Here is a 24,362-nt window from a genome sequence, read left to right as displayed (position 1 = left end):
ATATATATATATATATATATATATATATACATATATATATATATGATGAAATGTATATTTTCTAAGTATGTCTCATTGGAGAATCTCTTATGAGCTTTCAAACCATATGTTTACATATATACTATCAAAGAATATAAGGTCCTTCTATGGGACAAATTCCACTCATCATGAATTCAAATCAGTGAACACTTATTGAATATACACTACATATATACAAGGCACTGATATGGCCCTGCACCTTTTAAAAAAATGTATCCTAACCCTACCACTAATTAGCTATGTAACTTTAGACAAAATTTTACCCTGTCTGGGACTTGGTTTCCTTTTCTGTAAAATGAAAGGGTGAAATGAGATGGTCCATTTTTATTGGGCATGCACTTTTGGAATTACCATTGAAACTGGGCCCTATGCTTCTTATGAACACTCCTCATACAAAAGTTAACACTGCAGACTGCAGTTCACTAGCCAAGCGTTATAGAAAGAGTTCACTGGGTCTCAGCCCCCTCACAGTTCAAATTTTCGTTTTATGCTAAACAGACTTTACTTCCTAAACTGCCAATGTGCCAAGTCTGTCACGGTACCAATACGAATAGGAAGCAGTCCCTGGAAAACCTGTTCTTACACTTATTTCAAATGTCAGTACCAAACATGATTGCTTGTCTTAAAACTGAACAGGGAAAGGTCAGATCTCACAGCCTTGCACAGAAATGTTTGTTTTGTTCTGTTTTGTTTTTGAATCAGCCCATGAGGTTCCTTTAAAAAAAAGACTGCCCTCCACAGAGAAATATATGGATATTAAAACAACTGTAGTCAGATGTATTTGTTACTTGATGATATCAATCATTACTCCCCATAATTAAGGGAGTGAGTGGCTATTTGCGGGGGTGCTTTGTAAATCAATGTTGAGTTTGCTCCTTTAAGTACATTTTATATAAATATTTAAAACAATACAATGCTACAAATACCTTGAGGAAAATATAATTGTGAGCTTTTTCATTACAAGATACTTATTTTGCAAAGGACATGTTCTGTTTTTATCTATTAACAATGAGCAATGCCTCATGCAATAAAACCTTATTAAGTCAACATCAGTTTATCAAAATTGTGTGTAATTCAAAGCAATCCCCATTCTCCTTCCCTCTCATCATATGTTCTATTATTCTTTAATAATGATATTCGTACCTGTTTCACTGGAAATGCATTTTCCAGCCCTATGGATTTCAAATTAATGAAGTTTTATGGTTCCATATTTTTGCTATTCCTTGAAATATTAGCTCAAACGATTCTTATTTGAATTCTCTGAAGTCAACAACCATCTTGTAACTGCAACCCTACTCTTAATAATGTTTTTCCTATCACTTTGACATAACAACACCACTTTACTCAAATAAAATGCCTGCAATTAAATTAAGCAACTGGTTACTCACTAGGTCCTCTCTTCTTCCTCTCTATGGAATTTCTCTCTTTATATTGTATTCCTCCCTTTATTCCCCAGCTCCCAACTGACTTTTGTGAGCACTAGAGTCAATTATCTATCATGGCTTCAAATATCTGATAGCAAAAGGCATAAACATTGCCAAACTCATCCCATATGCCAGGGTCATGCTAGAACCGCTGAAACCACTCCATGCCCTTGTCCTACCTTGTTCCTAATCTTCCTATCTTAACCTCAAATATCCTATGACTCTTTCCTACTATTTGTACAACTTCTACATGAATAGTCAGCAGTCAGAAATGATGGTGCTGTCTGGTAAAATCATCACAATCCAGGGCCAAACTAAATTCAAATTTTGCCATTTGTGTATTGAGCCATACATCACACACACACACACACACACACACACACACTATTTTACACACCAAAGAAACAAGTTGTATATCATTATCAGAAAGTCATCTGTGACCCTCATGTTGTATTACGGTTTTTACCAAGGTCTTTGGGGAAAGAGGGGAATCATTTGGATTAGAAAACAAAAGTAACTTCAATTTTAAAAATTTTAAATATGGAAACATACTCTTACCTTTCCCTGGATTTGTAGGAAAGGGGTTTCCAAAGTCTTGCTGTTTTGGCTTCAAAGAATGTGGTATTGACATCCCTGGCCCCTGGGGAACCTGGAATAGAGGTTTCCCATTGGTAACCACTTGTCTCCTGGGGCTCAGTGCTGGAAGGTGGATGGGGCTATCAGCTGAGTTGCTCTGAGGAGCTACCCCTCCTCCTGAGGGCAACTTGAGTTGGAGGCTTCCAACAGCAGGGCTGGGTGTGCTGCCACTTGATGATGGGCAAGATGTCCCTGATGGAACTCTGGCAGGAGGGATGTGCTGGCCACTGATCATCCCTGGCCCCTGTGGAGTGCCTGCTGTACGATGCAGATTCATGCTGCATGACCTCCCATTCATTGTGAAAAGCCAGTGGCTAGGGGTCAATAAATCCAGTGGTATTGGTGACTTCTTTCAGGCCAGGTCCAGTAAATTACCCATGGTGTAGGATTTATGCCTGTTTTAAAAAGCAAACATAGGATTTTTTTAATCAAGAATGAAAATACTCCCCTGGAATAGTCCATATCCATAGTGTCCATATAAAGGTTTTTAGATAGGGATACTTATGTCACAATTGTACTAAACAAATTATCTCTTTTCCTAGGAAATAGTTCATTTTGACAATTGTAGATTTCTAGCATAGAAAAAACACAGCAACTCCATCTTTGTGAGCTATGAAATTGTTACTTAAGAAGTTCCTAGTGGCTCCTTTAATTCAAGAAACTAAGACTTTGAAAGACTTGAAAACTCATCAATGCAATGATTAGGACAGATGATAAAGAACGCTACTCACCTCTTAACAGGGAGGAAATGGACTCAGGGTGTATAATGAGACATATTTTAGTCATGGACAAGCAGAATTTGTTTGGCTTGACTAGGAATTTTTGTCACAAGGGTTTTCATGATGTTGTTTTTGCCTCAATAAAGGTGGTGAAGGGAAGAAAAAAAACATTCTCATCAACTAAAAAACTAATTTAATTTAGGGAAAAAAAGAAGCCAAGAAACTGCAAGTCTCTGAAATAGCTAAAAAAAAAGTTAGACATTGTCTATGAGCAAGTACTCATGCTTTCTCCTTATAATAAATCTGCTGTGTTCCCCCTTATCCCTCCAGGAAACTGGTTCCTAAGGTTGGGATTCAATATGTATTCTTACTCAGATGGTACCCTTACATGGCACATAATGAAAAGTGAGCCATAACATGTCCTGGCTTCTATTAAGTTTAGGATAATAGCTGCTGGGAAGATAGGCAGAAAGCTGGCAAGTAATTCCAGCAATGTTAGAGTAATAACATCATATTGCCCATGAGCATAGAAATAAGTCTAAGCTACAATATCACAAACAATTTTATTTTTTTAAACCCTGGAGGGGAAGGAAGGAGAGAAGAGGCATAAAAATGGAATATAAGCAAAAGAGAAAGCAAATCTAAAGCTCTAAGTTAGATCTTTCCAGCGTGGAATTGCCAAAGACAGCTAGAAGGGAACTTGATGATAGTCTGACATCACCTTTTACAAATGAGGAACTCACATGGCCTAGAATGAGGTAAATGGTGTGTGAAAGGTCATGTAGGCAGAAAGAAGAGCGGGGACTTGAACCCAGGTTCTCTGATTCTTGAATCCACTGTTCCTATGCTGTGCTACACCAGGCACCACATGTAGAAAAATCAAGCCCAGAGACGGACAGAAGCAATGTTTCCTGCCCCATTCCACCAAAGAGCGAAGAGGAATAAGTACTCAGAGTCATCATGGCCATGTTCTGAAATCATACACTGACAATTCCACCATGGCTCCCAAATAGTTAAAGTTCCCATTTGGATGTGCCCTTCAGAAGTAAATGGGGGAAGAATGAGCTGGGAAGGCTAGAAATTCCAGAAAGATGTCAGGCTTCCCCAGATCAGACATTTTCACATCTTTCAGTTTTACTCAAATGCCACTTTTTAACAAGAGGTCTTTTTTGATTTCCCTAGTTGTTGGTGTTATTGCTATTCCTGGAGACTTCTATATACATTGTATAGAGACTATTCTGCTTTTGTCTTTTATTCCTAATGCTTGGAATACCACCTAGATTCCTTAGTATGATCTTTTGCCAGCTAGTATCTATGCATTACATCCCAATTTCCCACTTAGTAAAACAATAAAGAACCTAGGGGGAACTGGGTAATGGATGAGGAGATGCCTGTCAACTTCCATTGTGCTCCCAGTCTAACCTGAGACCCTGTAAATCAGAGGTATGAAACAAGCAGAGGCCAGAAACACTCTAGAATGTGCCAGGAGCATTTCATCTCATAGTTAGGAAATATTTGACAAAATAAATAAACATTCAATAGAATATATATAATGCTAATTCATGGTTTTCTAAGTCAATACGCAGCTAGCAGGACTCCTTGTGAATGGTTTAGTAGTTTTTTTGAGTTTGACACTACTAATGGAAATTATCTCAGAAACAAGACTAAAAGGAAGCTAGTAAAGTGGGTGACCTTTATCCCTTTTCCCCTAACCACAAAATCATTTCATTGTGGAGCTAGCAACCTTTGTACTCCTCACCATGTGTGTACATGCACACACACACACACACACACACACACACACACTCCTCCAAGTAAAATCTCTCTTCTTTCTATGATTGTTTAGAAAATCTAGGGCAATACCCTTTGATCCATCAACCCCACCACCAGGTCTCTATCCCAAAGAGCTCCCCCCAAAAGAAAAAGGACCTTATGTACAAAAATCTACACAGCAGTTCTTTTTGTGCTGTCAAAAGATTAGAAACTGAGAGGATTCCCATGAATTTGGGAATGACTGAACAAGTTGCAGTATATAAATGTTATGGAATGCTAGTGTGCTATAAGAAAGGATAAGCAGACAGATTTCAGAAAAACCTGGAAAGACTCATGAACTGATGTTGAGTGAAGTGAGCAAAACCAGGACAACATTGTGCACGATGACAGCAACACCCTCAGCAATACAATGATCCAAAACATTCTAAAAGACACAAGAGAAAGAACTATGGAGTCTGAATGCAGATCAAAGCATACTATTTTCTCCTTTTTTTCTTTTTCATGGTTTTTCTTTTTTGTTCTGATTCTTCTTTCATAGCATGACTAATGTGGAAATATGTTTAACATGATTGTACATATAACCTATATCAGATTGCTTGATGTCTTGAGGAGGAAGGAGGGAAGAGAAAAATTTGGAACTCAAAATCCTAGAAAAAATAAGTGTTGAAAACCATCTTTACATGTAATTAGAAAAAATAAAATACTATTAAAAAAAGAAAATCTAGAGCAAGAAAAAAGCTCATTTAGAGAGATATAATGAGAAAATTATAATTTGTAAAGAATATACATTTTTCAAATAATCTGCACTTATTCAAGGGTATATGGGAACCAACCCTAACTGGTCTGAGAGAGCCAATTGTTAAAATTTTCAGTGTGAGCATTTACACCTCTGACATCATCAAAGTATAAATCAGGACTTTTTTTGTCAATTGTCTAGACTTTAAAAAATGATAGGAAAAATGTTTTTAAAATATAGAATAAAGTTAAAATGTTTTCTGTATTTTTCAGAGAGTTTATTATGAAATGTTTACTAGTACACCACCGGATAGGACACATAATGCTGTCCTGTCCAAGGTTCTTCCACAATAATACTTTTAATAAATACATTATAGCCATACCTCATCACAATGTTATACTACTTTGACTGTTCAGCTGATCAGTGTGTTACAATGGAAAGATTCAGAATCATAGAAGTTGAATTTGAATCCTGTCTCTGCCATTTACTTCTTCTCTCATCTTTAGCAAATCAGTTAAACTAGCTCTGAGCCTCAGTTTCCTCACTCATAAAATAAAGTCTCTTATTTTATATACATATGTATATATATATATATATATATCATGAAATAATATATATCATAAAATAAATATATATATATCATAAAATAAAAAATAAAGGACCTCTAAAGTCCTTTCTAGGTCTAAATCTATAATCACCTTAGCCATATAAATTTAAGTGGTTTCTTTCTGCTCCCTTGCCCCTCTCCATTTCCAGGAGAAAATCCTCCAACAATTTATCTTTAGGACTACATAATATACAAGTTAAAAATAAGTATCCAAAGATATATCAAAGAAATTCCAATCACTTGATTTAAGGCATAAAAAATGAGAAAGAAATAATAGTTCAAGATAATCTTCCCATCTTTGCACTGGAAAGACTTCAATGCAATATTCCTAGTATTCATATTTAAGAAAACTAGGTTCTTTTCCCAGTCAGTCTATTGATTCACTGGGTGATTATAGCAAGACATTTTGTTTCCTGGTGTTTTACCAGATAACATTTGCTATTTATTTCTCAGATATTAATTAAATAATGTTTGCAGAGCCCTTTGAACTCTACAAAGAAAAGGACTTACTCAGTACCAGAAAAAAAATCAAAAGAAATATGATTTACTGGCAATTTGTTTAAACTGGGGAATTGTCCAGCAGGACTGGAAACATGAGTCACTGAGTCTATGTGGTCCAAGTGACAAGTATCTGTAAATTTTTAGACTATGTCCATTTCCAGGTTTTTAAAACAGGGGAGTCATTTTTGGCAGCAAGAACACATACAATTCCCATTGGAAATCTGAACAAAAACATGTTTACTTATCAAACCATTAGGTTAGGTTAGTAGGATGGAGAAGTTATAGAAAGCAATGAAAAATTAAATAACTGGGAGCTTAATTAAGCATTGGACAGTTGCACCTGCCTGCCTTTGACAAGATATTAATTTTGTTGGGGGATTTTTGTTTTGTTATCTTTTTTTATAAACCATGCCTCTTCATTGTTTAATAGCTTAAGGGTGAAAGTAAAAATAAAATTATAATTTAAAATACAATACCTAAAGAACATAGCCAGGAAGAAAAATTATTACCACCATAAGGAAGAAGTGTTAAAGCCAAGGGTAGTTTCTTCAACTAAAGGGATCCAAAAAAGACCAGCTTAGAGATAAAAGAAACCACATTTAAATATATTCACATTCCAGTTTTCTGCAATAACTATCACTGAAGAGACTTTCCAGTGTCAGACCCCATAATATAAAACTCATTTTAGTACAGTCTAAATATATACACCAGCTCCAAAATAATAGTAACCCAGTATGACTGCATAGGCATCTTTCTTCTCAACAACTTGTTGACTTATTGAGTTGGATAATTATGTAGGATAGTCTATGCCTTTTCTTCTCAAGAATGTCAGTGAATTTCCCATTTCTAACTAAATGATACTAGAACTATCAACTGAAATTTAAAGCCTTCCACAGTTCAGATTCAATCTACTTTTCAAGATTCATTTCATACTACTAACACAATGTTCTATCTAAATTGTACTCACTCTCGCCTCCCCCATCACTTTTGTCTTGTCCTAGAATCTTTATTTTCCCAACACGCAGTTCAAACACTACCCTCTTCAAGAAATTTTCCTTGACCCTTTCCCCAGCTGTGTATTTTCCCACAAGAAGATTATTCTGTATGCATTTTGTACATATTTGTATATACCTATAAAGGTACATGTTGTTGTCTCAGTCAATAGAATGTTAGCTCCTTGAGGACAGGCAAAGTTTCACTTTTATCTTTGTAGCCTCAGTACTAGTGAACTAAATGCTTGGCACATAATAAGCATTTAATAAATGCTGGTTGATTACCTTCTATCTCCACCCTGCACCACCTCTATACCTGGAATGTATCCCTACATCCTCTGGTTCTTGAAGTTTGTCCCTTCCTTCAAGGACCAAGGTACCATCTCCTTTATGATATTTTTCTTGACCTCTCCAACCCAACCCTCACCTCCTACTCCAAAGTGATCTCCCTTTCCTTAAATTTATCATAGTATTCACTCTGGACTTCTCTTGAAGGTTATCAAATTAAATTAAACCATACGTGTTTATTAAGTACTTACTATGTGCCAGGCATTGAGCTAACTGCTGATGATACAAATACAAAAAAGAAAAAAAGAAAAGAAAATAGTCCCTGACCTTAAGGAGCTTATGATCCAACTACATGAAAACAAAACATGAAAGACTGAAAGGGTGGGGGAGGGCATCCAACTCAAGAGCATAGTAGAAATGTCAAGATGGTCCAATAGTGCAGACAAGGTAAAAAAAGAGACATCTGATGTGAGCATCTTCCTTAAATGGAGGTTTTAGACTTCATGGTTCAATTCTCCAATCAGAAGGACAGAGATTGATGAAGAGGTAGAGCATCAAGGCTGATGGAATCTTCTAGGATGGTTATTATGTTATAGGAGGTTTTCTTAATAATAAACTTCCTGGAAAGATGGTGGAGAAAAGGGAGGGACTAGACTGAACACCCCAAATTCTCCTCCAAACAACTTTTAAATGCTTCAAAATAAATTCTGAAGCAGCAGAACCCACAAAAAGATAAGGAAAAACAATTTTCCTGCACAAGACTACTTAGATGGTTGACAGGAAAGGTCTGTCACACCAGGGGTAAGAATGGAGCTCAGTTCAGTGCAAACAATGAAAGCCAGCAGCAGTCTGGGTCTCAGCAAGCCAGTAGCAGACCTTGGAGGCAACTGAATCTACAGTAGCTGCTTCCAGAGCTCTCAGCCAATAGACAGTAAGTCCCTTCATTGGTACTAGGTGCAGGACTCTGATGCATTGCCCATACAGAGATCCAGTTCCAGAATTAGGGCAAGGAAGATCACTAGCACAGCAGAGCTTGTGGCCTCAGTGGAGTGGGGGCCCTAGTCAGAGTTCTAGGGCGGAAAAGAATGCTTGCAGTCACTCACAGACCAGAGCACAGGCCAGGAAGGGAGAATGGACTGGGAAAGGTAGTAGTCAGACACAAAACATTGATATATTGGATAGGGTGAAAGAAAAGAAAGAGAAGGAAAAACAAGGAGAAATAGGATGGAGGAAAATATGCAGTAAATCATAATTGTGAAAAAAAATTAAAGCAAGTTTCTTTGATAAGGGCTTCATTTCTCAAATACATAGAAAACTGAGTCAAATTTATAAGAATAGAAATCATTCTCCAATTAATAAATGATAAAATTTGGTGGTTTTCAAAAAAAATAATCAAAGGTATATATAGTCATATAAAAATGCATTAAATCACTATCGATTAAAGAAATACAAATTAAATCAACTCTGAGGTACCACCCCACACCCATCAGATTAGCTCATATGACAGAAAATGACAAAAAAATCAGGACACTAATTCCACTACTGGTGGAGTTATGAACTGATCCAATCATTCAGGAAATACTATTAAAATACTCAGTCAGTCAGCCTGCATTTATTAAGTGCCTATTAGGGGTCAGGCACTGTGCTAAGCACTGGGGTTACTAAAAGAGGCAAAAGAGAGACCTTGCCTAAAGGAGCTCACAATCTAATGGTGGAGAAAGTATTTTAGCGTACACAGTGTTCAACTCACTCTCACTCTGTTCGGGTCTTTGGAAAGAGGAATGTTACCACATGAAATAGTAGAGTATTGAAAACAGGTGTGTCCCAAATATACAAGTGACTAAAATCGACACTGATGTTATATACTCAATCTCCCTTTTCTTTCTCACACCCCTATCTTGTGCCTCTGTATTGATAGTGCTGACTCAAAGCATCGTGAAGAGAAAGAAGAAAAGAACCAGGAAAGTTTTTCAACTAAGGGAAAGCTTTCATACATGCATTTAAAGTCCTCAATCCTTTTCATTTACTTGTTACACTTTTTAAATGTACCAGTAGCAGAGGGGTTATTCTGTTGATTTGTTATGACTTATCAAGGTACAGGGTTGACAAATCCAATTCAGAGAGATTTTTTTTTCTGATTCTCTGGTTGGTGTTAGGGGTTTAGGGGCAATAGCAAAGACCATTCTGGGGGTTCTGTTATCTTAATCCATTTTACCTTAAGTCCATTAACTTTTATTTATTTATTATTATTTATTTACATATTTATTTGTAATATTTATAATAATATTTATTTATATTATTTATTTATTATTATTAACAATTATCTTAATCCATTTACCTTAAATCCATTAACCCTTCCCAATTTACACATATCTTAGTCTGAAAGACTATCACCAATTCTTTCTAAGTAGTGTAGAGGATCCTAGAATGTTAGAGCTGGAAAGAACCTCAGGATTATTAGTCTAACCATCCTCACTTTACAGATAAACAAATCTCAAGCCCAGAGAAATGAAGGGTACAAGGTGACATAGCTGACTTGTTGCAAAGCCGGGATTAAACTTCGCCCTCATGGCTATTTCTACTACTGTGTTTGTTTATATGAGTGAAGCATCTGCTATTGATTGTATTGAGTTCAATTCAACAAATATTTATTAAATGTCTCTTATGTACAATGCATCAATGCTGGACACCAAGTACATACCAAGACAGATAAATAGCTAGCATTTATATAGTATCCTTTACATGTAATTTCATCTTCACAACAAGCCTGGGGAATAGGTGCTATTATTATCTCATCTTATAGCTGGGAAAACTAAGACAGAGAAGTTAAAGTGACATGCTCAAGAAGGTGCAACTCATAAGTATTTGAGGTAGTCTTTGGACTTAGGTCTTTCTGACCCCAATTCCCATATTTTATACACTGTACTACTTTGCTGCATCTCTCAGAAAACTTAAAAATAAGTGAGAAGCACCAGTACATAAATGTAATCTTTTGCTCAGAACCATACCTCTGAGTTTATGATCTTGAGTTTATGACCTCTGAGGTTTGATCTTGAGGGGCATCTCACAAATCAGTCTCTTTGCCCAACCCAGCATTTTCCCTAGGGATACTAGAATATTACAGACCCATGTCTCTGAAGAAAATGTAAAAGCTCACATGCAAAGCAGCACTCAGGGCTGCTTAGAGAGACAACAAGCTCCTCCTATCTATCATGAATCTCACCTTCCCCAGGGAGTCCTTGAGAAAATATTTGAGTTCCTCCCTCAAAAACAAGGGGATAGGGAAGAACTGGTGTGGGTGGGGGCAGTTCAGTATCAACCCCTTCTTTCTATATAAAGACATTTTCTTCCCTTTTCCCTGCATCTGACTCATGTACTATTGCAATAGCCTGCTGGTGGATCTGTTTGCCTCAAATCTCTCCTCCCTCTAATCCACCCTCCATTCAACCACCAAAAGTGATTTTCCTTAAGTGTAGGCCTGACCATGTCGTACCCTTCCCCTTGCCCAAATTAATAAACACTAGTGCCTCCAGAGTACCTCCAGGATCACATATAAAATCCTATTTCATGTTCATAGCCCCTTTGCAGTTTCCTTACACCTTACTCCCTGCCACGTCCTCTCTAGTCCAGTGCCACTGGCCTCTTTGCTGTTCCATGAACAAGACATTCCATCTCTAGGCTCCCAGATTTTCTCTTGCTGTTCCCTATGCACAGAATGCTCTCTCTCCTCTTCTCTGCCTACTAACCTCCCTAGCTTCCTTCGATAGGGAGCCTTTCCCAATCCCATAGAATTGTTTGTCATTTAGCTTGTATATAGCTTGCTTTGTATTTGTTTGCTTGTTGTCTCCCATTAGATGGTGAGGGCAGCCACTGTCTTTTGGTTCTCTTTTTGTATCCCCAGGGCTTAGTACAGTGACCTGAATGAACCTTAACACTTGCCAAAGAGACATCAGTGACTTCATCTGTGAGTGGTAGTGAGTTTTTTTACACTGTATGTTGTTGTTCAGTCCTGTCTGACTCTGTGACCCCACGGACAATATTAAGCCAATACTGTTCAAGGGAATTTCTTAATAAGGATACTGGAATGGTTTGTCATTTCCTTCTCCGGGGAATTAAGGCAAACAGAAGTTTAGTGACTTGCCCAGAGTCAAACAGCTAGTAAGTGTCTGAGGCTGAATTTGAACTCGGGTCTTTATGACTCCAGACCTAGTATTAGATCCACTGAGCTAGCTAGCTAGCCTTCTTTTACCCTAATAGGGAGAAGCATTTACTAACAGAGCAAAATCCTTATCTTGTTAACGTAATTAATCTTGTTAACGTAATTTAGGAGGAATTAACCTTCATGAGACTTTTTCTTTTGGATATACCCTTTGCATAAATAATTATTATATAAAGCAGAGTAGTACCAGACCCTAGTAATCATATTATTATTATTTGCTTTTTAAGAGGATTTTCTACATTCTGGAAACAGATGTTTCCTTAAATTTCTAGCTGTAAAAAGATTATTTCACTTTATATATAAGGAAGCTGAGACCCAGAGGAGTGGAAGTAGTCATTTGCCCTATGATTTGGTACCAAATCTCAACCTCAGACCTCTGCCTCCAGGTCCAGTGCTCTCAACCACAGAATCTCATTTAGCACACAAGGAAATCGGGAATGTGTAGAGACTGGATAACTTCAGGCATTTCCTGGAAGAGCTAAGATTAAAGCTCAAAGGTGCTGACTCCCTGTTGTGTGTTCAACCCTATTCATTCCTTACTATTTAACTGAAGTAAATTTTTAAAAAATTAAAAAAAACAAAACAAAACAATGCTAAGTCAGGCACAAGAAATCATTCCCCAAAACCTTGGTCCCATCATGTCCACCTGAAGTCAAAAGCTGTTTCTTGGCAAATAACATTAATAGACCCATTTAGGGTCATCATTCATTTGATGAGCCAGTTAATTATTAATTTTCATACATCATTTAATTTCCTTAGGCTACATTTAGTCTTTGTTGCATTTTCCATTCCTCATGCTGAAACGTCTTTGCAGAGTAGCTATTACTCTGCATAGACAACTCAGCATCAATATAAAGGTCAAAATGGAGAAAAGGCTATACCTGTGACTTCATGGTTATACAGACCCTCTGCAAAAGAGGAAACTACCTAAGATAGAATCCTGAATTCTTTGTGGACTCTTGTTTATATTTGTATTTGTGCATACATATAGATGTAGTTTGCTTTTTAGTTAATAATTTTTAAACAACATGAAAATGACCTTTTCAAAATTAGGGTATTCCTACTTTGGTCACTAATGTGACTGATATCTTTTCCTAATTGTTTTCATTGTTAAATATTTTTTAGCCAGGAGAATATAAATGAGAAAACCTATTGATGGGCAATATAATTTATTCTCATGCCCGGCTGCAGGGTGAAGTATATTTTGCAATTCAATCAAGAACAGATAGAGCTGAATGTTCTTAGATCCCAAGGGTTCATTTTAATAAAGCAGAATGTACCTTGTCCTAACACAGGTGACTGACTCCCCAGAAAAGATTGTATAAACAAAAACCAATCATGTAAGTCATTTTATTGGCAACAATATAAACACAGCTATATTAGATGTCACCAATAAATCAAAACTATTCTTGTCTGTAATTTTAACAAGAGGAAAGTGCAAACATGTGGAAACAGGAGGTTATTACAGGGGAGATATAATGTATTGGTCTAGCATAATGCTCTTTCTCTAAATGAATATTGGACAGTATTGCAGGTCTATGTATTATAACGTCCCTCTTTACAAAGTTTAATTTAATTTTGCTGGTCCTTTAGGTTTTTATTCAGCAGGGCAGGCACTTATGCACTTGCATACTCCAATAGTCCAACTCCTACAGATTCTAGTAATACTGAAATATTCCCAGTTTTCCCAAAGCCTCTTACTCATCTCAAGAGATTGCTGACTCACAGTTTTAAAGATGAAAAGTACGTGAGAGTTCCAACCCCTTTCAAGTCCAACCCCCCAGAATTTAGAGAAAAGGAAACTGAGGCCAGTAATAATGGACAGAGGCAGGATTCAAAACCTACATCTTGGAATCCGAGATCCAGGGTGTTTCCCATTGCATCACAGGCCCTAAAGGAATAACATATGTAGAATTTACTCAAAAGAGCCTCTTCTCCCTTACAGTGAAATTGAAAGAGGCTTCATGTTTTGTGCATGTTTTAAAACAACATTCCACCAAGAACAACAAAATGTTAACAATCCTCCCCCTCTTACTTTCTAATTTCCTCCCAGAGACAACTCAAAAAACACATCACAAAAATTCTATGAAAGTCTACTAGTTAGAAACTTTGATTTTGATTTATGGAACCAAATCCCCAGGGGCCAATTTAAGGAAGGAAAAAGAAATCCCAACCTCCATCAAAAAAAAAATCCTTCCATTTTGAATTTTTCTTAAAGAAAAAAATAAAAGTGGGAAGAAAAACTAAAATCAAACTCTAAACTGGAGGACTCAAGGATTGAGCTACCTGGTAGTGGCCATTTACATTGAAATCATTAAAGAAAATGTTTTCAAAAGCCTCTTTTCTCGAGGTCATCTGCTAATTCTGTCTCTAATTTTGACTTCAGATTAATGGTGTTTCCTGAATTGTGTGACTCTTTAATGTGTTTTTTTCTGAAAGTTTTAAACAAAGACATTTCTACATATCTTCTCAGTGACTTTTTAGTATTTTTGATCTAAGAAAGTTATTTTTCTTTATTTGTTTTAAAGTAGGGATGGTGGGTACAGAAATTTTGCTAACCAACATAAATTTCCTAAAAAAAAAAAAATGAAAACCATGAAAAAAAAGACCTAAATTACCAACACACTTGAGGAATTAATGCTTCTGGCTGGAAAATTCCAATTAATGCTTAAAAAATAAAATGTCTTTAAAATGAGGCATTACCTTTTGGGGCTCTGAGTTAGCATCTATAACTCGATCACTCTATGCCAACCAACTACAAGTGAAATGATGATATTTAAAACCTGGAAAATACTGGTTTGGGGCAGTCTTAAAAAAAATTAAAACTCTCCTAGAATTCACTTTGCCTACTTCAGTGCATTCACATAACATATATCACTTTTCCTTATGGGGTCCTTGTATATACCCTTAATGTGATTGTAACAGTTATATAGGACATTGGTTTAATTTCCTCTTACTCATTGCTTTATCATCACCCTGTGATATAACCCCAGCAGTTCACCAGGAAAAGGAACTTGGAAATCACGGATGTAAGTTTAAGATAAAAATCAATTGTTTCAAAAAGATCAATGAGTAGAAAGCAGATTTTGCCTCTTTTGAACCCAGGCTCTACCTCTGAGAGTATTTATTGTGACTATTGCATTATGTGTTTAGATCCCTCAAAGAGTGGCCTGAGCTCTGTGCTCACTTCTTGTTCATATTTTGATAGAGAAATATCCTGGATGCTAACAAGCCTTCAACGTTTTGCTTGATGAAAGAACCACCTAGTCTTACATTGTCATTTATTTTTTATTAAGCTCTAAAATAATAACTAAATGATTCATAGTCCCACCACCAAATTCATTCTCCACCAGGCCTTGTACAAAGTAGATGCTCAATAAATGTGTATTGGTTAAGACCTATGGATTGATTAACTTACAGATTTAGGATAAAAACCATGTTTCAGGATGCAGAGAGGGCTTAGTGTAGTGAGAGACAGCTGGATGCAATGGAAAGAAATCTGGAAGAAGAGTTAGAAGGCATGGGTTCTTACCCCAACTGCACCACTCATTAGCTGAGATAGGTCCTCTCTGGGGCTCAGTTTCCTCATCTCTCAAAAGTGGATAAAAATTTCTACCTTCCAGAGTTGTTGTAATGATAAAGTATATGCAATGTGTGCAATGTAAACAAAATCAGTGTGTGACAAGTAAAGTGCTACGCACCTGTAAGTTATCATTACTGGATGACAATCTCTGAATTTAGAACCCTCCTTGGCCCATCCCTGGAAGGTGCTTACAAGAGAATCATCTGATGTTTTTAGCACCTGGTGCTATAGGGAAAATGCACAGAAGGGACAGAGGGAAGCCTTTTTTGCCCCACTTTACATAAAATTGTGTAAGTTATGTCCGAATTTTTGATGCATACGAATCCTCATGCTAACCTCTACTCATGCTTACTATCTCAAACAATTGGGTCTATATAGTGGGGTATGAAATGATCCATTTTCTCAAAGATTGATCAAGACCACCATATTCAGCTTGGCCTCCATGTCAGAGTGTATCCTATCAACTAAAGCACCAAAAATTGTTCAGAAGATATTCCATTTCAGGAAGATACCACGAAGAAAACCAGTAGCTTTTAAAACTTTTCTCTTACCCTGCAGCCAAAGACTTCAGTATTCAGTAAATACATGATATGAATTAATAATTGTGCAAGATACCAAGCATAGAGTGAAAGAAAAAGAGGTTAATACATTTAGCTGTCTCAAGATTGAAGTCTTTCAAAGAGTGCTTTTAATATGAGTTACCCATTAGAGTTTGAAAAAGGGAATTTGAAATGGAAAAATGAACACATTCCCAATGATGTCACTGCTGCATTCATTACCTGAATGGCAAAGAGTGAACAACTCTGCATGTCAATAGCTTGTTTAAGACAGTTTTCTTCTTTGGAAAGAACTGTAAAAATAAATTGTCTTTAAAAAAATATTCAAAATAACTGGCTGTAATTTTGTTTTAAGGCTATTTTGTTGATGGTGATGGTGGTGGGTTTTGGGTTTTTTTTTTTTTTGCTTGGCTTTTTTTTAAACTTAACCATGCTCGCTCCAGGAGGTGTGCAGGTAATAAAATACAGCAAATGAAATGAAAAGGGCATTCTTTCCTATTTGTCCTGTATAAATCATTGCATCAGTCCACATGAATGACAGCTGGCAAGGCTTAAGATTGCAGCAACTTCAAGAGAAAAGGGGGAAAGTGGATCTACTTCAGTAAGATTTTTTTTTTTACATCAAACCACTTAGCAAGTCCTTAAACATAAATATGTTAAAGTGTTGCTCTCACAGCCTAAACTTTCCAGTTCGGTGTTAAGTGCAAATGAATATTTATATCCTGATGTGTAAGAATTGCTTCAAAGTGAGCAATTTGCCCATTTTTCAAATGACTTCTCTAAACCTGGAGCCTCTGAACAACAAAGACTGTTTTTGTTTGCTGACATGACTGCCAAGGTATGAAACTCCATAACAATGAGTAGGTCCCTAACCAACATGACAACATATTTATTCAAAAAAATCTCCGGGTGACTCATCTACTCTCAGTCAAGTCACAGACAGAGCTGGAATCTATTGGTCATGCTGAGAAGGGCTGGGAAAATATTAAGCCATTCCTTCACACGTAGGAATAACAAGAATTCCTACATATCTGTGGCCTCTAGTTGTGGTGTGCGGTATTTAACATGCCTAAAATAACAGAGAAATACCACTTTTACACCTCAGAAATAATGATGCATTGAAAAATTTATAAAACTCTTTAAAGAGGAAGGCTTGGTCTTACTCTGCATATACTCTGACCCTATCTGCCCAAAGAAAACATTACAATATTAACTTCACCCAGTGGCTGGACTTGACGTCAGGAAGACCTGAGTTCAAACCTAACTTTAGACACTCATTAACTGTGTGACCTTTGCTGGGTCTGCCTCAATTTCCTCATCTCTAAACTGGGGATGATAATAGCATCTCTTCCCAAGGTAGTTGTGAGGATAAAATGAGATGTTTATAAAGCACAGCCTTAAAGCGTTATATAAATGTTAGCTGTTAATTATTATTATTATTATTACTACTACTATTAATTCCTGATTATGATACCATAAGGTTCTTTCTTGTACAGATCAATCAAACAAAAGTCTCCCTGGCAGCCATTACTCACACAGAACTTCTAGTTTTGTGCCCAAAGAGGAACATGGAGCTCTCTGGACCTCAGTTTCCTCACTGGTAAAAAAGAAGTGTCAGAAGGATCTTTCTGTCTCTAAGTTCCTATGATCCTCTGCCCCTCCCTCCCCATTCCTCTATGCGTACTACACTTTTGTTCTATGCATACTACACTTTTGTTCCAATGTATATCGCTGTGCAGTATTTCCAAGCGTTGCTTATATATAGTATTAAAAATTGTTTTCTGTATTTGTGAATCTGTTTTCTTATTTAACAATGAATATCTTCTATTGCACACACTTTTCAAGTCCATTTGTTTTTCCTCAAGATGGAAATTTTCACAGAAATAACATTACTCAGATCTGCTAATTCTCCAATTCTCATTTGATCCTGGAACACAAATGATGACCAGCCGCCTAGAAAGTTACCACAAGAATCCAACTCAAGTCATTTAAATCACGCAAAATCACACTCAACTCTCTTTCTTATGTCTGTCAATGATCTCCAAGATTGGTTGAGTAACCACTGAAGTCTTTTTCCAATGTGTCCTCATTATACTGTTGGGGAAACTGGGATTTCAAAGATTGTACACAATAGTAGGAAACTCCCAAATCAAAGGAGTTTGTATTGGTAAAAAGTACTTAGGACAATGTCTGGCACATAGTAGGTGCTAGACAAATGCTAATTCCCTTCCCCTTTCTCCTTTTCAACAACCTGGAAAGGCTTCAGTCATAAGTCCAGTGATGGTCTCTTTGTCTGTTTCTATCTACTCATAAATAAATTTCCAAAGGTCCACCATCCAGTATGAGGTGGTTTGTTGTTGTTTGGTCATTCTGTCATGTCTGACTCTTCATGACCCCATTAACCATACTGTCCATGAGGTCTTCTTGGCAAAGACATTACAGAGGTTTGTCATTTCCTTCTCCAGTAGATTATGACAAGCAGAGGTTAAGTGACTTGCCCAGGATCACAAAGCTAGTAAATGTCTTAGTTCAGGTTTGAACTAAAGTATTTCTGACTCCAGGCCCAGCACTCTATCTTCTGGGTGACAAATTCTTCAGTAATAATATCTCTCTAAAACTACTTTCTAAATCACCAAGGACTGTGGTCTGCATAAATGAGGAAAGTTTAAATCATACAAAACAACAACAAATCTTTGAAATACTAATATTTCAATACCAGTAAATATAACGGTAATGGAGAAGAGACAGAACTTATACAGAGACCATTCATTCATTCAACTATTAATTGAAGAGTATACTGAATTCAACTCATTAATTCAATTACCTATTCATTCATTTGTGAGTTGGGGTAGACAGAGAATATTGATAGATAAAATAGAACTTGAGTTCAGTCTTGAAAGGTAATTAGAATTAGGCTTTAGCACCTAGAATAAAGCTTTGCACACTTTTAATAAATGTTTCTTTTTTCATTCATTCAGATTATTTTTGCACTTTCTGTGTTACTTTTTCAGTTCCTTAATATTTTTCATTTTATGTATTCAATCTCTAGTCACAAAACATGAGAAATGGAAGAAACCAGAGAGCCCATTAAATTGAACCATCACCCAAACAGGAATTCACCCTAAAGCGTCTCCACAAATGGTCCTCCCATCATTGCTTAAAAACCTTCCGGTAGAGGAACTAACCACCTCCTGAGGCAGCTTACTCCACTTTCAGATGGATCTGGTTGTTGAGAAACTCTTGCAAAGTTATGGAATTTTTCCTTCCATCAGTTTAGGTAAATAAGCATTTTTAAGTGCCTACTGTGTGCCAAGCACTGTTTTAGGCTCTAGGTTTACAAATACAAAAATGAAAACAAAACAGTCCTTAATCTCAAAAGGTTTATATTTTTACAAGACATTTATATTTTCAGAAGACAACATGCCCATATAATAACATATGCACAAAATAGAATTCTAGGTAGAAGAACGATAATGAGAGAAATTCTGAAAAGATTTTTAAATGAGGTAGAGGGAAGAGGCACTTGAATTGAGTGTTAGAGTTAAAGGTTCAAAGAGTTGGAGGTGAGGAAGGAGAACATTTCAAGCATGGGGAACTGTGCAAAGGCAAGGAGGTAAGAGACAGAATATGTTCTTCTATGAAGAACATCACAAAGACCAATTTAGCTGAAAATGGAGGGATGCAGTGTGTCATCAGTCTGGAAAGATTGCCTGGGAACAGATTGTAAATGGCTTTAAATGACAGACAGAAAAAAACTGTATTTTATCCTAGAGGAAATAGGGATCTACTGAAGCTTCCTAAACAGGGGAGTAACAGGGTCGAATCTGTGTTTCAGAAATATCAATTTGACAGTACTGTGGGTTGACATTTATTTCAATCGTTTCCTGCCAGTTCAACCCTTTACAGCTAAACAGAACAAATTTTACCCTGCTATCATGTGGCAATCTTTCAAATTAAATCTATTTAAATCAAATTAAAAAATTAAGTGTCCCCTAAGTAATCTCTTATCACTTCCCAAGCAGCTCCATCTTGCCCTCACATGGCATGATCATCGTTCTGCTTGGCCTCCTTTGGATATCCTCAAGCTTATCAAAGTCTGTCTTTAGATGTGGCATTAAGAAAAGGAAACTATATACCATACATGGTCAGAACAAAGCAGAGAAGAATGGAACCATCACTGCCCTCCTCCTAAACACTCTTCCTCTTTGGTTACAGCTTAAGACAACCTTAGCTTTTTTGCCTGTCATACAACTATAGGTCATATTGAGATTGTGGTCTACTTTGATCCCTTGGGTCTTTTTCAGATAAACTTCTATCTAGCCAGGTATCCCTAATCTTGTACTGGTTGGTTTTTACAACTAATTATAAATTTTAAAGTTTTCCTTAATAAAGTTAATCTGGTTAGATTTGGCCCCAAAATTTAGCCTGTCATATTTTTACAACTTGATTCTCTCACCCAAATTGTTAGCTATCTCTCCTAGCTTTGTATCAACTTTAAATTCAATAAGCATGTGTCTATGTCTGTATATATGATGAAGAAAAAAAAATTTAAGCATAGGGTGATATATGATTGTGCTGGAATATTATTGTGCTATAAGAAATGATGGGAAGTGGAAAATCTTATATGGACTGATGCAAAGTGAAGTGAATAGAACTGGAACAACATTGCACACAGTAATGGCATTAACATAATGATGATCAACTGTGAAATACTTAGCTATTCTGATCAAGACAATCAACCAAGACAACTCCAAAGGACACATGATGAAAAATGTATCCACCTCCAGAGAGAAAGAGAACTGATGAACTTTGAGTATAGTTTGAAGCATATTTTTTCCACTTTCTTTATCTTTCTTGGGTTTGTGTGTGTGTGTTTTCTTTTGCAACATGACTAATATGGAAATGTGTTTTACATGACTTCACACATATAAATTATATAATATCATTTGTCTTCTCAAGGAGTGGGGAAGGGGCCGGAGGGAAGGAGAGAATTTAGAAGTTAAAATTTTGAAAAATGAATGTTAAAAATTTTAAGTGTACTAGGACATATTTAACAAGGTAAATAAAAAATATATTAAAAATAAAAAATATATAAAAGATAAAAAAATATATATTAAAAAATACAGAGCCAAAGCTAGAATGTTGGGCTACTCCACTGGCAATATCACAGCTAATTCCAAATTCAACTATCTGTACTATCATGAAGTCTATATCCTCCCCCCCCCAATTTTGTCCACAAGAATACGTGAGAAAATTTATCAACTGCTTTGCACAAATTGAGGTAAACTATATTTATAGCCTTGTCCTGATTTTAATAGTATAATAATCCTGTCAACAAAGGAAATTAGGTTAATCTGGCATAAGCTATTATGACAGAGCAATGTAGTGATCATCACTTCCTTTTCACTAGGTTTACCTTTAATATGTTCCATAATCTTACCAAGCAAAGTTGAGTTTGCTATATGGCCTATAAGTTTCTCATCGTCAGAGAATGGTTTTCTGTTCCTTGATAATCTCCGAATAATAATAGCACCGAGTACACTGCTCTTCATATAATAGAGACTCAGCAAATGTGGATTAAATAACTTCAAGATGATGTTCACCAGTGTATTGTGGTTTTGTTGCATTAAATTTTCTTGGAGGAAGTGGTCCATCAACTTGGAAAATTTGGTATTTAGAAATCTTTTTCTCATATAACTGGGAAATGTTGATTAGTCAACTAATTCACTGCAACAAATATTTATAAAGTGCCTACCATGCACAAAGTATCACCTCAGGTGCTGAGCATATAAAGATAAAAATGAAATCCTCTAGTACAGCAGGAAGAACTCTACTTCTGTCCAAGTTTACACAGGTAGCATGAAGTAGAAAGAAAGTTAGATTTAGAGTCAGAGGACATAGGTTCAAATCCTACTTCTGACAGTTATTACCTGTGTGACCTTGAGCAATTGACATAACAGGATATCCTCAGTTTCCTTAACTGTAATATAAAGGTGTTGAACTATATGGCCTCTAAGGTCCTTTCCAACTATAGATCTTTGATGTTAAAACCTATATATACAATCAAGATCACAGAATAAAGGAGATAGAAAGGTGATCGGAGTTCTAGGGCTATGTATTATTCTTCTACCAAAGTCCTACTCTGAGTGCTCAAGATGACTTGGACATGATGCTGAAATCTCAAAGACTAAACCAATAAACAAGAAGTTCTAGTAGTTGCTACCAAGATGTGAAACTCTGAGAATTGGCCCGGCAATTGAGTGTGTTTTCTATCCAAGAATCAGTCTAGCTAAATGAGAAGAAGAATACCACCAGAAGGCTGGCCACCAAGTGGTGATTTGAGAGCTACAGTGACCCAAGAAATGAAGGGTTGTGACCCATATTAATGGCAGGAGTAGAACCTACACTGATGGGATGTCAAACAAAAACTGCAAAAAGAGAACAAAGAAAATCAAACAAAAGAAATAAAACAAGGAAAAGAAGAGGTTCCCCCAATTCAATTGATAGGATTCAGAATTACAAGGAATCTGAGATGATAGCTCAGCCCCCACATTTCACAGGTGAGGAATCTGAGGTCTATAAGGGAGACATAGGCAGTAAAAAGCAGATCAATTTGAACCTAGAGTATACAACTTCAAATACCTTGTTCTTTCCAATATACCACACAGTCTCTCAACAACAGTAAACAAAAAGGAAGAATCAATACTCCTAAACTCTAATCTGAAGCTAGAAAAGGGATATCATGGACAGAAAGCAGCTGGATATTTTTCCACAGGGCCTGCCTCATGCCCTAACACCCTGATTTAGTCTAGAGTGAATATGTCCTGCACAAGGACACTGAGGATTCCACCAATCAAAAAGCTGTTTTTCTTATTTCTCATAATCAATAAATCTCTCTCCAAAAATATATCCCAGGAACTTGACATGCCCCAGACATGAATACCATTCATGTTTTTGGAGTATAGTCTTCTGAAATTCTACCAGTTTAGATATGTGGAGAAAATATTTCCCCTAATTAGCCAGTAGCAAATCGATGTGGGAAAAACAATTAAACAATAGTTTTCTGTTTCTACTTTCTATCCCATAATTTCTGCTTCTAGCAAGTCAGACTGAGGCAAGAAATTAAGAAACTACAAAATAAGGAAGACATGTTTAAAATGGCCACAATTCAATTCAAGAAACAATTAAACTATTAAGCACCTATAGTATACAAAGAACTGTGTTAGGTGCTAGGAAGTCAAAGATAAAAAAAAAAAAGCAAATAGTCCTCATACTCAGGGGTTTATAAACTCCTGAGGCACAGGGGAAGAACCTGCAGCCTTGAGGACACATGTGGCCCTCTAGGTCTTCAAGTGTTGCTATTTGACTGAATTCAATCTTCACAGAACAAATCCTTTTATTAAGGGTTACGGTTATATTAATATTAATTAATATTCAGTTATTAAGGTCAGACCTGGGGGAAGAGAAATGACAAAGACTATAAAATAACCCCAAATGTCTCCCTCCTTTCAAAATTGATCTCATCACTAGCCTAGAGTAGCAGCACAAGTCTATAGGAATATGTGAAAATCAGTGCTCTTTAGAAGTTTTTTTAAAACTATTGTGGAATGTTCTTAGTCCTTCAAATAATAGTATTGATAATTAGCATTTAAATAGTGCTTAAGGTTTACAAAACAATTTTAAAATCTCATTTTATGAAATATTATTTATAATATTTATTTGATATATTTACTTATGAGATATTGTTGTTCAGTCATATCCAGTCTTCTTGACCCCATTTGGGATTTTCTTGGCAAAGATACTAAAGTGGTTTGCTGTTTCCTTCTCCAGTTCATTTTACAAAGGAGAAAACTGAGGCAAAAAGAGTTAAGTGACTTGCCCAGGGTCACACAACTAGAAATATCTGAGGCCAAATTTGAACTCTGGAAGATAAGTCTCACTCCAAGCCCAGTACTCTATACACTGCACCACCTAGGTGCCCTATAATATTATTTATTTCTTTACAAATAGCACCTGGTATCAAACCTTCACTTACACTTTTTCTAAAGTGACCTATCACTTCCACAATGATACTAGTATTCCTTTGAGCACTTCTGTTCTCCCAGCTGCTCAAACTCTCTATGGACAGCCCTCAATAACTCTGTAACAGCCACAGATAGATAGCCTGCTGGTACCAAGTCTAAGGGCATGTGTTAAGCATTTGGCACAGTGCTGAATACTGGGAATACACATAGAATAAAAAAAAAATTTGAACAAAACCCTTGCCCTCAAGGGGATTACATTCTAAC

General features: G+C 36.4%; 1 protein-coding gene across 2 annotated transcripts in view; it reads right to left on the bottom strand.

Moving 5' to 3' along the window:
• Positions 1-24,362, bottom strand: part of GLIS3 (GLIS family zinc finger 3) — a 606,152-nt gene that overhangs the window by 577,523 nt on the left and 4,267 nt on the right. The window contains exon 2 of one of the 2 annotated variants that reach the window (XM_069090791.1): positions 2,022-2,494. In XM_069090791.1, the coding sequence (XP_068946892.1) occupies positions 2,022-2,397 (376 nt within the window). In that variant the 5' untranslated portion in view covers positions 2,398-2,494. Of the gene's footprint in view, positions 1-2,021; positions 2,495-24,362 lie in introns of those variants that run through there. The other variant, XM_069090792.1, reaches the window with a different exon arrangement.

This window comes from Petaurus breviceps, unplaced genomic scaffold (genome assembly GCF_028583685.1).
Source record: "Petaurus breviceps papuanus isolate PSGF00001 unplaced genomic scaffold, PetGlider_PUasm1.0 187, whole genome shotgun sequence".
NCBI classification, from domain to species: domain Eukaryota; kingdom Metazoa; phylum Chordata; class Mammalia; order Diprotodontia; family Petauridae; genus Petaurus; species Petaurus breviceps.
Note: the sequence above shows the minus strand (reverse complement) of the source record. Positions and strands in the feature narration are given on the sequence as shown.